This window comes from Mirounga leonina, unplaced genomic scaffold, assembly GCF_011800145.1.
Source record: "Mirounga leonina isolate KUSES-001 unplaced genomic scaffold, KU_Mleo_1.0 Mir_114, whole genome shotgun sequence".
NCBI lineage: Eukaryota > Metazoa > Chordata > Mammalia > Carnivora > Phocidae > Mirounga > Mirounga leonina.
In genome coordinates, this window is record NW_023270265.1 from 38392231 (window position 1) to 38407469 (window position 15239).

At 41.5% G+C, this 15239-nt stretch overlaps 1 protein-coding gene across 1 annotated transcript in view; it reads right to left on the reverse strand.

The window, feature by feature from the left end:
- The window catches only part of ABLIM1 (actin binding LIM protein 1), a 293183-nt gene extending 280649 nt beyond the window's left edge, over nucleotides 1–12534 (reverse strand). The window contains exon 1 of the mRNA XM_035029578.1: nucleotides 12299–12534. Coding sequence (XP_034885469.1) covers nucleotides 12299–12311 — 13 coding nt within the window. The 5' untranslated portion in view covers nucleotides 12312–12534. The remainder of the gene's footprint in view (nucleotides 1–12298) is intronic.
- Nucleotides 12535–15239: the final 2705 nt, after the last annotated feature.

Below are 15239 nucleotides of genomic sequence, written 5' to 3' on the forward strand. Positions count from 1 at the left end.
AGGAGAAGGAGAAGGAGAAGGAGAAGGAGAAGGAGAAGAAGAAGGAAGAGGAGGAGGAGGAGGAGGAGGAGGGGAGGAGGGAAGGAGAGGGAGAGGGAGAAGGAGAGGGAGAAAAGAGAAGAAAGGGACAGAAAAAAGGAAGCATCCTCAATTCTCTCCCTTTCACTCCATGCTTCCAACCCACCAGCAAGTCCTATAAGCACTTCCTTAGAAATAGTTGCAGAACCCAGTGACTTCTCACCAGCTGCTCACCTACCATCTGGTCTAAGTCACCATCTTCTCTTGTTCTGACCATTACAAAAATGGTCAATAATGGTCAGTAGCCTCCTCACTGGTCTTCCTGCTCACTACCACCTATTCTCCACATTGTTGACCAAGCAATCCTTTTAAATTCCATCAAATCAAGTCACAACTCTGCTGAGAACTACCCAAGGCTCTCCTATCTCAGGCAGTCTCACTTAGAGGAAAACTCAGGTCCTCACAGTAACCTGCAAGGATGACAATCCCCCCCCCATCTCTGCAACTTCATCTTCCTCCTTCTCGTCTGTCCTCTCTGACCTAGCCATACTGGCCTCCCTGCTGGTCCCCAAGATAGATCTCAAGCCTTTGCATTATTTGTCTCACTGTCTAGAAAACCCTCTCACTGTCTAGAAAACACACTGTCTAGAAATTTGCATGACCCTCCTCATTTCCTTTGGGTCCCTGCTCAAATGTCACTTTATCAGAGGCCGCCCACTATCATCCCATATAAAAAAGCACCTTCCCTGCTCTCATTTCCCTAGCATTCTCTCTTCTACTTGTTCTTTGTTTTTCTTTATAGCCCTTTATCACCACCTGTCACATTATATGTTTATTTGGTAAGTGGCTGTCTTACCCCAATACCTAGAACAACCTGAGCACTTAGCAGGTGTTCAACTAATACTTATTGAATGACTGGACACATGAATACATGATTTATAACTATATTTCTACAATTTCTATAAAGTCTAGCCACAGAATAGATTCTCCTAAAATAAACAGTAACTAAGGAGCTGGTGAGAAAACTAAACCATCACGGATGCTCATGCTCATTACTTAACCCAATTGCTTAAATGAATCAAAATAAAGATTCCCTTGTTTTACACAGAACAACAACAACAAAAGTCTCCCTGGAATCCATTAGAGATTGCCAACCTAAACCTCTTTTCTACATTTTTTGTAACATTTAAAAATTATGGCTTTCCCCCCTCCCTCCTTCCCCCAGACTCTGGGACTCCTCTCCTTCTGTTCATTCCTATTTGGAGCTGAAAGCCAGAAATAGCTGTTTACTTCATTATCCTCATTTCCCTGCATTGTTACCATTCAGTTCTCTGGTGGCTACCCTGTGGTGGATGTGTTTTGTAAATGAATTCTCAATAAGTTGGAGAAGAAAAGCATGAGTAAAGACCATGGACACAGTCCTAAGCAAAACATATGACAGGGTATTTTCTTTAGGAAAAACTATGAATTGACTAACAGTTTTATATATACCATCAAAGTATTATTTTCATATGTAATGATACCATAGAGCTACAGAAAGAACACACTGTACGAAGAACTTTAATTTATTAAAATGTGAACAGTAATCATTTTGTATGTAGAGTGCTTCCTCTTATAAGCCTGAAAAAAAGAATTATCTAACAAAGGACCAAAGTCATATGATCTCTAATTAATCAGCAAGTAATTTTTGAGTGCTTGACCCACAACTCCTGCTTTCTCTTTTATTCTAATGGAGGGCTCAGTAAGACAAAGGATTTTATATGTACATCTACTAAATAAGGACTTGCCCATCCAGTTATCATAAAACAAAATATGAACAAATTCCTTAGAGTAGTAAATGCATATTACATAATTTTCCCAATAAAATAATGCAATGTACTAGGGAAATACATCTCCAATACATTGGAGAGAGTCATCAAGTAGGGAGTGAGTCCAAGGATAATCATAGGTAAATCGAACATTTTAAAGCTGCTTTGAAACTGCATTAACTGGAAAAAAAGAACCGTTCATTTAAAATGACTGTGGGTGGGGGCACGTGGGTGGCTCAGTAGGTTAAGTGTCTGACTCTTGATTTCAGCTCAGGTCATGATCTCAGGGTTGTAAGACCAAGGCCCACGTTGGGCTCCAAGATTCTCTCTCTCCCTCTCCCCTGCCCCTCCCCCCTCTAAAAAATAAAAAAATTAAAATAAATAAAATGACTATAGAGGGACCAAAGACATTAAACATTTCCATTCCATAGTAGCTCTGCACTAGATAATTTACCCCAATAGAAGGTAAATTCTATTTTAGAATGTGAATTACCACCCGCCCCCCAAAGAAAACACAAATACACCAAAAATTCATTTGGGTTTGACTTTGTACTAAATGTTATTGTTTGTCTCTAGTAGTAATTACATCTGAACATATCAAGTTCCCATGAAAGGGAACAGCCCAGAAAAGTGCTAGATTGATGGGGAAGAAATAGCCAGCCCAGGATTTAATTTAAATTTTGATGCTGATAATATACAATGTAGCTAATACTACAAATAGATATTCAGAAATTAACCAAAATTGTATCTTCTGAGACAAAAGAATACAACCTCACCAAAGCATGTTCTGGCTAGAAACTATCAGTTTGGAAAGCCATGGTCCCAGTTTACCTGGGATAGCCCTATTATCTAACTGTTGTCCAGTATCCCATAGGTTTAGCATTTGTCCTACACAGAAATATCCCATTTGTCTGATTACTTATTTGGTACATGCAAAATACAGTATATATTTAAATGTGAGCAATAAATGTTGACCAGCCCCTAACTGCCCCAGCCTCATTCAATCACAAATTCCAACCCCCTTTAATATTTTTCTACCCCCAAATCATGACAATCCTTATCCCAGAGTGTTCATTAAATATTTGTTAAATTACTTCATTAATTAATATATTAGTATCATCAGTCCAGAAATGGATGAGAATTGGAATAAATCTGGCTACTTTGGGAGAAAGGTTGAATAAATATTATCTGATTGATTATCAGTGAGAAAGGTCAAAAGACCAAAAGAGTTAACTACTGCCTATCACAATCTTCTTGCTTGCTGTCAAGAAATTTACAGATAAATGGTTGACATTTCTGTTCTTGGGGGAAGAGGAGAGATGAAAGCATATATTTTCTTAAATGGAATTCCCTTTTATAACTAACATAAAATGCAACTCCACTGGCTTCTCTTCTCAATAAAGAACAAATGTAATAATTAATTTATACTAGCAAATACTTCCTTTTTTTTTTTACTCAAATCCAATCTATTTTCAATTTTTAATAATCTTATTGTAGCTACATCAATCCCTCTATTGCTCTCATATATTCTCTCTCTCTCTCTCTTCCTCTATCATTCTCTGTCCCTCTCTATCTTTTTTTTTACCCTTAAAACAGTTTCCTCTCCAGTTTGTATGTGAGTTGGTTTTGGCCTCAGGCTGTTGTCTGTGACAGAATGATGATATTTGTGCTCTAGACCATGAGGTATTCACAAAGGCAGCAAAGAGCATCCCCTAACCTGCATGTGAGAAAACAAGAGATAAGAATGGAAGTGCCTCAGGTGAGCCTGCAGGAAACGGAGGGCTTGTTCTTTCCATAGGCTAGAGTCATAGGTACCTGTGGAACCTTGCCATGCTATCTCCAAGGTGGGTAGACAAGATGGGCTACAGAAGACAACAAATCTAGACAGCCGGATTTTCAATGATGTATGTATGGTTATGAACTCTAGGAAGGCTCAACAGATGTTTATGGGATGGATGGATGGATGGATGGACGGACGGACGGACGGAAGGATGATATTCCTAGAGACAGCTACTTTAACCAGGGTGAAATGCTAACCACTCACATTCCTTTTCCTTTCTCTATCCAAGTACATTGGAAACCAGGGATTAAGCAGATAATGGGCAGCCACAAGTGAAGTACATTTGAGGTCTTACTAAGTAGCATTTGTGAATGGAGCAACAAAATGTCAAACTGCATCAAGTGATTAGTACTACTTATATCAATGAATACTAATATAGATGAAGTTAGAGAAGAACCTGAAACCATAGGCTCATGAAAAAGAAATATTTCTCCCATAAAAGATAATAAAGACTAATTTACCATCTCAAAGGAAATGTTCCATAAATTTTACAAAATTTCATCTTTCATTTTAATGGGCTCTATTAATTAGTGCTGTTTTGTTCTTCTCTTGAACTGAGGGAGCTGGTAAGGTGCATATAAAAATAGGATCAAGTTAAGAACACACACTTCTCCTGGGGAATGGCCTCACTCCTTCCCCTTGCTATAGACAAACATGTTGTTTGGCTCTTCTGTATCCAACCTTCCCATGAGCCAGCATTCTTAGCACTGGGATGTTCTGGTGTCAAGTATAAAGCTAAGGATAAGGGTGATAGCCTAATCTGCCATATAAAAGGAAACACAAGAGTGGGCCTTTGGCAAGATTTCTACCTCAATGAGAACTGCAGTCAGGATAAAATGTAACTCCCTGCAGCATTATTTGGTGATAAAATACCATTTCTAATGTGTATTGTGGGCAGTTGCACAACCAGGGATGAGTTGTTACCTGAATGCTACCAGGAACAGACCTCTCACGTCCCTTCTCTGCATTTGCAGTTCTCTATTTAGGAAAAGACTTTGATGTAAAGGCTTACCAGTTTCATATATCATCCCCTTGTCTCCTTGTTCTTCTTCCTCCCCTCACCACAAATCTCGTGCCCCCTATTTCCCAGACTTCTTCCTCCCCGCATACACTGCACTCTCACTCCTCCATGTTTCCACCTGTGCTGTTCCTTCTGGAAGGAATGCACATCATTAGTGTTCTGCCCGCCAAATTCATACTCATCCTCCAGGGTCCAACCCAGATTCTACCTCCTCTCTGAAGCGAAGCTGCTCTGGTTATCAGCAGCCACAATTAGTTGACCCTCCCATACCAGCGTGATTACTCCTAAATGATAATCTTTATCACATCCTATTCTTGTCAGCTGTGTATATAACTTAACACACACACACACACCCACCCCCCCCACACACACACCCCTAATCAGTTTATGTTCTTCTGAGATGAGGACTAACCTTTTTTCATTGGATATAACTAGTCCCTGACAGAATAAGGCATGCTATCATATTAAGTGATGTAAGCTTCCAAATAAGATCAGAAACATGTACATGTTCATCAAATCAGTTATTTAAGAATTTGACTAATCCTCAGAAACACACAGACATAATACAAACAGAACATCCATAAAATTCAAGAACACGCATATCAAGTGTATTAGAATAGTTGCCTACATGGAAAAAAAGGAATGGGAGAGGTGCCTGCTGGTCCAGTCAGAGGAGCATGCAACTCTTGATCTCAGGGTTGTGAGTTCAAGCCCCACACTGGGTTTAGAGATTACTAAAAAAATAAATAAACTTTAGAATAAACAAATAGAGGGGCACCTGGGTGGCTCAGTTGTTAAGCGTCTGCCTTCGGCTCAGGTCATGATCTCAGGGTCCTGGGATGGAGCCCCGCATCAGGCTCCCTGCTCCGTGGGAAGCCTGCTTCTCCCTCTCCCACTCCCTCTGTTTGTATTCCCTCTCTCGCTCTCTCTCTCTGTCAAGTAAATAAATAAAATCTTAAAAAAATAAAATAAAATTGGGCGCCTGGGTGGCTCAGTTGGTTAAGCGACTGCCTTCGGCTCACGTCATGATCCCAGAGTCCCGGGATCGAGTCCCGCATCGGGCTCCCTGCTCAGCGAGGAGCCTGCTTCTCCCTCTGACCCTCCCCCACTCATGTACTCTCTCTCTCTCTCATTCTCGCTCTCTCAAAATAAATAAATAAATCTTTAAAAAAAATAAAATAAAATAAATAGATAGATAGATCAGTTCATCAGTCAGATGAACTGATGATGACAATGAGCCATAACCTGAGAAAATATGATTAACTCAAACTTTTCTACCTGAGGTCTCAAAACTAAAAATATATAAATAAATAAAAGGTAATGCTATTTACAGATACAATGTGGGAACAATTTAATCTTCTGAAAATCTTTTCTGAAACATGATTCTCCCACTTATGAGATACTGATGTCAAAAACTATTTCTCTTATGTAAAAAAAAAATCTATTGAATTACAACCCATTTGTTTTAATTTTTTTTTAAAGATTTTATTTATTTATTTGAGAGAGAGAGAATGAGAGACAGAGAGCATGAGAGGGAGGAGGGTCAGAGGGAGAAGCAGACTCCCTGCTGAGCAGGGAGCCCGATGCGGGACTCGATCCTGGGACTCCAGGATCACAACCTGAGCTGAAGGCAGTCGCTTAACCAACTGAGCCACCCAGGCGCCCCACAACCCATTTGTTTTAAATACAAGTGCTAGAAGTGTAATGTGTTGCTCTTTTGATTTTTTTTCATATCAAAACTAATAATGGCTAAACTTGGCTTTCAAAAATGTCTTGTCTTCAGTTTGATAAACCGTTTGAGGCTCTGTAACTCAGAGGAGAAAAACTTAGCTAATACAGGCCAGAAAAATGGACCCTATATAACACCAAATAAAAACCCTCCATGCATTAATCTTTATAGCATCACCATGAGAAACTGATAAAGGTGATGCAACTGGTTGTTATAACAGCCATCCAATTTCAGGAAGAAGAAAGAGAGAGAAAGAAGAAACAGGACGGAAGTCCCCCCTTTATCAATGAACAGAGACAAGTTGGTTGAGCCCCACCATAAACATGGAAGCAGAAGAAGTCAGTAAAAAGAGTGTAGCTCTGATTCTTATAGTCCCCCTGCACCCCAACACCGTGGAAGAACCACTGTCCAGCAGAGGGCTTTATTGCTACTCTAGAAAGCTGATGGCAGCCCTCACTGCCTCTTGGCCCTCAGCAGATACTGCCCAGGACTCAGCATCGTCTGCAACCAAAGCCCCTAATGCCAAAGTGAGGACACTTGAGGCCAACTGCATCCGACTCTCTCTCTCATTCCTGCAGTCTGACTCATGGAAACAATGAAGAGCCCCCATCCCTGTTCATTTCCTCTCCCTTCTCATCCCCTTCCGTCTTGTGCTTCTTCCCTCTGACTACACATCTTCTACCACTTACAACCTTCCACTGTGCTGTCTGGAACCACAGTTCCTTGTAAACAAAACTCCCTACATCCTTGGCCTTTCCCTGAAGTGCCCTATTCCATCTGCTGACTCAGCTGAGATTTGGCTCTCCTCTCCCTGGCAAGCATGCCATCCTGCACCAACATGCTTTCCAGGTCAACACACATCGTACTGTTTCCTTTCTATGCCCCGTCCCGAAAAAGCCCATCCCTCAATCCCATCCTTTGTCATCTGGCTCATCTAAGAATCCAGCTCATTCTCCAAGAACACAAGTCTGTTTTCTTCAAGATCTCACAGTCCTTACCCCCACGGGTGTATTCAAGGCCACTCTTTTGTATCACCATAATACTCTATATATCCCATATTATCTTTCTCTTTCTCTCTGCTCTCAGCATATCCTATTATTATAAGTATTTATGTATTTGTCTCTTCCATAAAACTGTGAGCTCCTTGACAATGTATACTGGGTCCTGTTCACCAGTTGCTGGCACATAACAGGTGTCCGGTAAATGTTGAATAAATGAATAAAAACCTATGTTCCTGACTTGAAAAAATGAATGAATGGGGAGGAACTGTACATTTTTTCTCTATTGGATTTTTCTCTCAAACTATGTCTACTTGTTAGAAAACAACACAATGATGTACTCAAAGAAAAGCCAGCTATCTCCTCTCCCCAACCTTGCCTTTGAGGTAACCTTGGTGTTTACTGCTCTATGGTATTCTCTGTGCTCACAGAGCACACACATATGCACACATATGAATTCTTCTCAGTTTACAAAACTGGGATAATGTATGACATACACTTTATTCTAAAACTTGCCCTTTTTCACTTAATATATCATGGCCCTCACTCCAGACCAAACACATTATGGATCTAACTCATTCTTTCTAATAGTTGCATAATAGTCCATCATATGGATGTACTGTAACTTAGTCACTTATTCCCCAGTGGATGAACATTCAGATTTCTTCCAGTTTTATGGAAGTTCTGAAAGCAAAGATTATGATCTAACATTTCTAGAGCATACATACTTTTTTTTTTTTTTTTAAGATTTTGTTTATTTATTTGACAGAGAAAGACACAGCAAGAGAGGGAACACAAACGGGGAGTGGGAGAGGGAGAAGCAGACTCCCCGCCAAGCAGGGAGCCCGATGCGGGACTCGATCCCAGGACTCCAGGATCATGACCTGAGCCGAAGGCAGTCGCTTAACCAATTGAGCCACCCAGGCGCCCTTTTTTTTTTTTTTTTTTTTAAAGATTTTATAGAGCATACATACTTTGAGGTCTTTCTCTGCCAGTGCAATGGACTCTACCCACACACACCTGCACCTTTCTTCTCAAGACTCAAGCTTCTGAAAAGCTAGTGGGCTCATGATCTCTTATGTGATCTCTTATGTGTCTTGTACAGACTAGGTACTTAATATTTATTATATTTAACCAAATCTAACCAGATAGAAACTTCCAGGCAGTATGCACAGTATGTACTGCTTGCCATGCCTCATTCTTAACTTTATATATTTGTTTGAATTTATAATATATTACTTTATAATTTAAATATTTAGTATATCCATTAATTTGCTAATATAAAATATTTTTATTATATTAATATATTACTAATGAATTATAATACATTACTTTTATAATTCATATGCAGCTTTTTTTCAAAACTTGCTGGATGATACAGAACCCTGAATTAGAAGAAACAAGTTCTAATTCAGTGGCTGCCAAATCTGCCTGTACATAAGAATCCATGGGGGGCCGATTAAACATTCAGATTCCCAGGCCTCTCCATGAATATTCTGCCTCAGTAGATCTGAAACAGAGCCCTCACATCAGTATGCCAAATATTCCAGATGATTCTTATTGCTGTATTGTAATGGTTTTTAGAATAACCTGGGGAGCTTTTCACATACATGGATTTGGGGGCTCTGCCTTCGGAGTTTATGAGTCATGAGATCTGGAATGAGGCCCGGGAATCAACATTTTAAAAAGATTACCTAGACTATTTTCTCCAGTTTGAGAAACTCTATTCTAAGTGTGGTAATTTCCTCTAGTTGGCAACCCCAAAATCAAGATATGATGGCTCCATTTAGGCTTTAGTAGTAAAAATACAACACCAAATTAAAAGCCTTTGATGAAAATATTCTAAAAGACCACAAGATGGAAATGTCTTAACTTGCCCTATCACGAAATTAAAGAATACTTTTTATTGTTAGCTTGAATGGTGAATTGAATTTTAGGACCTTGTTTCTATCTTAAAGGCCAGATGAATTAAAGAATGATCTTTTCTCTCTAAAATTTTTAATAAAATCACTTTTTTATGAAATTGAAAAGTTTTCAATGTTTAAAAAATATTTCTACCCCACCATAACCTATAAGCCTAGATATTAGAAATAAGCAGAGATCATTTCTTAGGTCAATGAAATTTATCTTTCCAAATGTCTAAAGACCTTCCCACTTATAAATTAGGTATTTAAATAGACATATTAACTTTCTGATCCTGAAGCTTTATCTCTTCTTTCAGGAGTATAGGTGAGAGCAGATACTGAATTAGAAAACCACAGCAAAGCTCAGAGTTTTGACATCTTTTGTAAAAAATAAATGGCAAATAGACATTTTTCCACACCAGCTCAATTCAACAGCTACTCTACTAGGTACTCTGCTAATCACTTAGAATTGTTTTTTGTTTGTTTGTTTGTTTGGTTGATTGGTTGGTTGTTTTTGTTGTTGTTTTTATAAATTCATAAAAATAAAAGTGCTTCATAAAAACATTAGAAAAATCCTGAGTTGTTGGTAATACGTAAGAAGTTCTGGTGTTCTGGTCCTCAAAACTGAAGTAGGAGGAAACAGAATGGGAATAGCAAGTTAATAATAGCAAGGAGCAAGTGGCTTTTTTTTCCTTCACTCTGTGATTACCAAATGCCCATGAATGTATTGGGAATTCCAACTTCCTTACAAAGGCCATCTCCTTTAAACTCAAGTATAGGGCATTTTCTCTCTCTTCTTGGTAAATCAATGATTGGGATGTTTACTATAATATTCAAAGGACTAATAATGAAAAGGCAATAAAACAAAGTGATATGATCAGAAGTCAGACAGACGTGGATGGAAATCAGGACCGGCCACTTACCAACTATTTGAGCTCAGGCAAATCACACAATCTCTCAATACCTTAGTTCCTTCATCTGTGAAATGGGGAGGTAATACTGTATCTACTTGACAGTTATTGTGAAAATTAAATGATTGAATACATGTAAAGTACCTAACATAATAAGTATGCAGTAACTGATATTAATTATCATGGGTTTTTGCCCCTGCAAAAATATTATTAGTCAGATTTTTAACTGTTAAATGCAAAATTATTAACAGAGTTGAAGAGAAAACAAGACAACTGGGTCACATGTCTATGTCTGACTCCAAATCATCCTTCTTGAAACAAGGTTCAAGAAGAAATAGTTGAGAAATATTGGGAAATATCTAAACCCAACCCAGGGCTCTAGCCCTCTGAATCCCTGGGGCCATCCTCATTCATATCCTCAGATAAACCACAGAGACCCCATAATAGAAGGGGCCAGAGACAAGGCGAAACTTCCAGGTATGTGTATGTGGCGGGGGGGGGGGGGGGGGGGATTGGTTTCTTAATCAACTTGATGCTTCCTAGGACATACCAGGTTCCCAGTAGTTATGTGGCTCCTATGGTGAGCAAGGTACTGTACTAAGGGGTTTGGGTGATGTAAAGCTGGGTCAGAAGTGGACTCTGACCACAGAGAGCTTTACAACCTATGAGCGATATTCCTCCCATGTTCCTTGTTGTACTTAGGACAGAGCTCAGGACCAAAAGCCTCGGTGTTAGAACGCAGTTCAGAGATTATACAGCTGGAGTCACTTGGTAGATCCATACACACATCCAGAGTCCTATAAACATATCTGTCCCACCCTCCTTTTTCTTTCTTTAATCACAAATCATTAGGCAACATTAGGCAGGTAGTATCTGGGGGCCTCACGTCACCTCTGGAGGCCAGTATTTACAAATGTAAATTCTGTCATTCCACCTAACCTTTACCACCCCATTTCCAGGTATGGAACCAACCAACCATATGGCCAGATCAACAAAGACCAGTTTCCTTAAAAAGAAATTTAAACATTAGAAATTAGTCTATTCATTACATGCCCCAGAGCGAACCCTGAAAAGCAGCACTAAATCATCCGACAGATGTTATTAAATTCCTTAACTGCCCCCCTCCAAAAGCAGGATTAACCCTTCAGAGTCAAAAAAAAAAAAAGAGAGAGAGAGAGAGACAAAAACAACTCTGCAACTCCTCTTACAAGTTTTAGGGTATCAAAAGGGGTGGTACTTATTGCTTTGCAAATACCCTTTCTAAAGATAATCAATATTTTCCTTAAATGCTTATGGCAAAGCAATCGAGTCACTCATTTTAATTGCTAGCAAACTGCACAATGACTTGATCTCTTTAATATTTCACTCATAGTAGCAGCCACTGAGCTATGACTAACCCACTCTCCCCAGCATCACCACTGGCTCCAGATGGCAAGAAATACATTCCCCTCACTCTTGCCTGAAAATCAATTTGGATTTTTTTTTTTTACTTTCACCCAGTTTTACCTGCAGTAATTGTTTCACTCCAGAAAGAAAATGGGTGGGGGATGAAGATTAATGGTAAGAGGAGTACAGGTAGAGGGAATTTACTTTTTTTAATGGGGTATAAGCACTGCAGCTTTAAATCTTACTGCATCAAGCCCTGGATTCCTTCCATAATCAAGCTGCAAAATGGTAACAAAACGGAGGAAAAAAATACTTCTTCCTCTCTCCTGGACAGCCCTTCAGGCGGCTCCCCAGCAGGACAAGCAACGGGAAGCCCATCCCCCACGCCCTCCCAACCCAGCCGTGCGGCTCGCACAGGTGAGCCAGGCACCGACCTTGGCCCTCAGGCTTCGCCCACATCCGGGGATCAAGGTCAAGGGCGAGGGCTTCCTTCTACGCCCCCCTCCACCCCCAGCCGCCCAGAGCCCAGGGATCCGCTGCCAAAGTTTCAGGCCGGGTTGGGGCCAGCGCGGCTCCCGCAGCCCCTCGCCCTTCCGCACCTGCCCGGCCCGCCCTGGTCCGCGCCCTGCCCCGCCGGGCCTGGCGCGGGGTCGGGGGACGGCGCCCACCTGGTCCCCACTCACCCCTTGCAGACATGGTTCAGGCAGCAGGAGCCGAAGCAGGGAGGGCAGAGGAGAAACCCGGCAGGGCGTGGGGAGGAGAATATCCCCGAAACGCACACCAGCGCACACACCCGCCGCCTGCCGTGGGGAGGTGGCTGGCAGCGCGGGGACGCCGCCCGCAGGACACCTGGCCGCCCGCTGGGCGCAGCGCGGCGGGCAGGCGGGGCCGCTGCGACCGTGGAGACCCGCCGCCGGGCGCGGCAACGCTGACAGCCCGCGGCCCGCGCTGGGCGGGGCCCGCCTCTCCAGCCTCCCCCGCCTCCCGGCCTCCCCGGCCTCCCCCGCCTCCCCCGCCCCGGCCGGGCCCACCCTGTCCAGCGGCTGCTGGGGACGCGCCGCCGGCTGCGCTGCGGCGCCAGGCGGGGCTTTTGTCCCCGAGCGAGGTGGAGCGTGCAGTAAGGGTCTGCGTCTTCCCCTCCCCCGACTGGGATTCTTAATTTAAAATAATTAATAATAATATTGTTGCTCTTATTAGTGGCTTTACAGCCTCCTGTTTGGTCCCAGAGAAAGAAAGCAAGAAAGAGCTGTTCTGCTCCCTCCCCTAAGTGGTGCCCTTGGCCGGAGAGGAAGACCACGACTGCCCCGGGGGGCTTGGCCTTTAGTGGGAAGAAGGCCTTGGGCAGCTCACGCTCGGCGGTCGAAGCAAAATTAGCGACCAGCGAGCCCCTTCGAAGTCGTCTGGGTGAGATGGACTTTTCTTCCGCGACCTTTGAGGTAAAGCCCTGCAAAGCAGGGCTGAGCCTACTTGGCGTCTTGGGTGAACAGACACTCAAGGAATGCCTGTAGACACATTTGATTCACTGTTTCTACTCTGAAGTGTCAGAGCTGGGCTGGAATGGAGACCAGGGCGAGCACTCCAAACAAATCCACTTTTTCAATATGCCAGGGTAAAAACGAGAAAATACAAAAACAGTCTTCTAGTGCCCAAAAGATAAACGTTGATGGTAGAGCTTGATGGTAGTAAGCAATATAACAAAAACCACCAGATCCAGAAGTTATAAACTGAAGAGGTGGAATTTTAAACTTTGAGAACAATCACAGTATCTTATTTAACCTGTAAGACTGGCAGAAGAATTCCAAGTTTCAGCAATTCACACTCACTCCCTTCTCTGTTAGCTAGTCCTCTGTACACGCTCACAATACATATTCTAATTATTTTCTGTGTAGGCACTTCCCAAATCCATCCTGATATGTATAATAAGTCTGACAATCCAGAAGTATTCAAAGAACACATGAACATAATAGCTCTAGAAAAAATAATAAATTGGTGGATAATTGAGCATCATCAAAGAAAGCCGAATCAAATGATCATGTGGGGAAGGAAATACGAGAAAAAAGATAAGTAATAAAAATAGAAATTCTCAAATTCAACTACCAACTACAAAAATTAACTCATTTATCCATCTTGACAACATCTTTTCACTGGATTCTAGGCGAAAGACTTGCCAATAAATCACAATCCAGTTGGTTCAGTCTCAAAATAACTCTTCTTTTCGGCTATCCTCAGTCATTATTAACCCTTCTCACCCAAAGGATGATTACACAAATAGCCCAGCTGCTCTCCACACATCTGGTCTGCACCTCCTCCAGGTCATTCTGCCTATTACCTTGAGAATAGTTTTCCTAAAACACTATTTATACTATGGCATCTTCATACTCTAAAACCTCCAGTGCATTCCCACTGATCTCCAGATAAAGCCTCAACATTCACAGTGTCTTCATCTACACAATGAATCCATTCAACAGAATTTCACTGAAATATACTATGTACCATTCTCTATGGTAAGTACTAGAGTTATAATGGTGAACAAGATAGAAATGTCTACATGGAGCTTAAGGTCTACAGCAATTTTAAAGCCATCTGTAATCTATCCTCTCCTACCTCTCCAGCATCATCTCTAGCTAGTCCCCTAAGGAAATACTCTGTTGTAGATGGAGTACTGTCCCTTTTCTCAATAACATCATAATATCCAATCTACCTCATTCCCATTGTTCATTCTCATTGCTCTTCCCAAATGCCCTTCTTCTTACCCAAATTAACTTATACACTGCCTCCTCATGAAATGTTCTCCAGCTACCTTAACCCACACTGATCTCTTGGTTCTCTCAACTTCTGTAGCCTGTATTTTCAGAACCACCTATTTTTACTTAATACAATGCTATGTGTTGCTATTGAACGGTTTTGTTAGATGTGTATCCTGTCTCCCCAACTATTGTAAGTTCCTTGAAATCAGAGACTTGGATAGTTTTTTTTTTTTTAAGATTTTATTTATTCATCTGACAGAGAGGGGGTTGGGGAGAGCACAAGCAGGGGGAGCAGCAGGCAGAGAGAGAGGGAGAAGTAGATTCCCCGCTGAGCAAGGAGTCCGATGCAGGGCTCGATCCCAGAACCCTGGGATCATGACCTGAGCCAAAGGCAGACGCTTAACCGACTGAGCCACCCAAGTGCCCCGAGAGACTTGGATAGTTTTGTTGAATTGTTCTGGAAGCATATTACAGAACATTTTGATACCAGACACCATACTCATAAGATAGGGAGGTCCCAAAATTGTGTGTTTTTCTATCTTCATCCTTTAGTTAATATCCAGTCCTTTTCTCCAACTGCCACAACAGCTCTGGTCCTTAGAACCTCACACCAGAAATACAGGTACAGTGCAAAAGCCTCATAATGAACAGATCTTACTCTTATCCTTAAGGTGCTTATAAAAGACTAACACACTCCTGTATATAATTATAAGTCTGAAATAAGACACCTTACACAATACTGTTAGACACACAGTTAGTACTCAGTACCAAATTGACTGGCAGCTTGCGAAGTTGTAAGTTTGTTGTAAAAGATTATCTTTGACTAAAGAAAGTTTGCCCTATGAGTTTAGCATTAGCCTTTGGGTTATGTATCAGT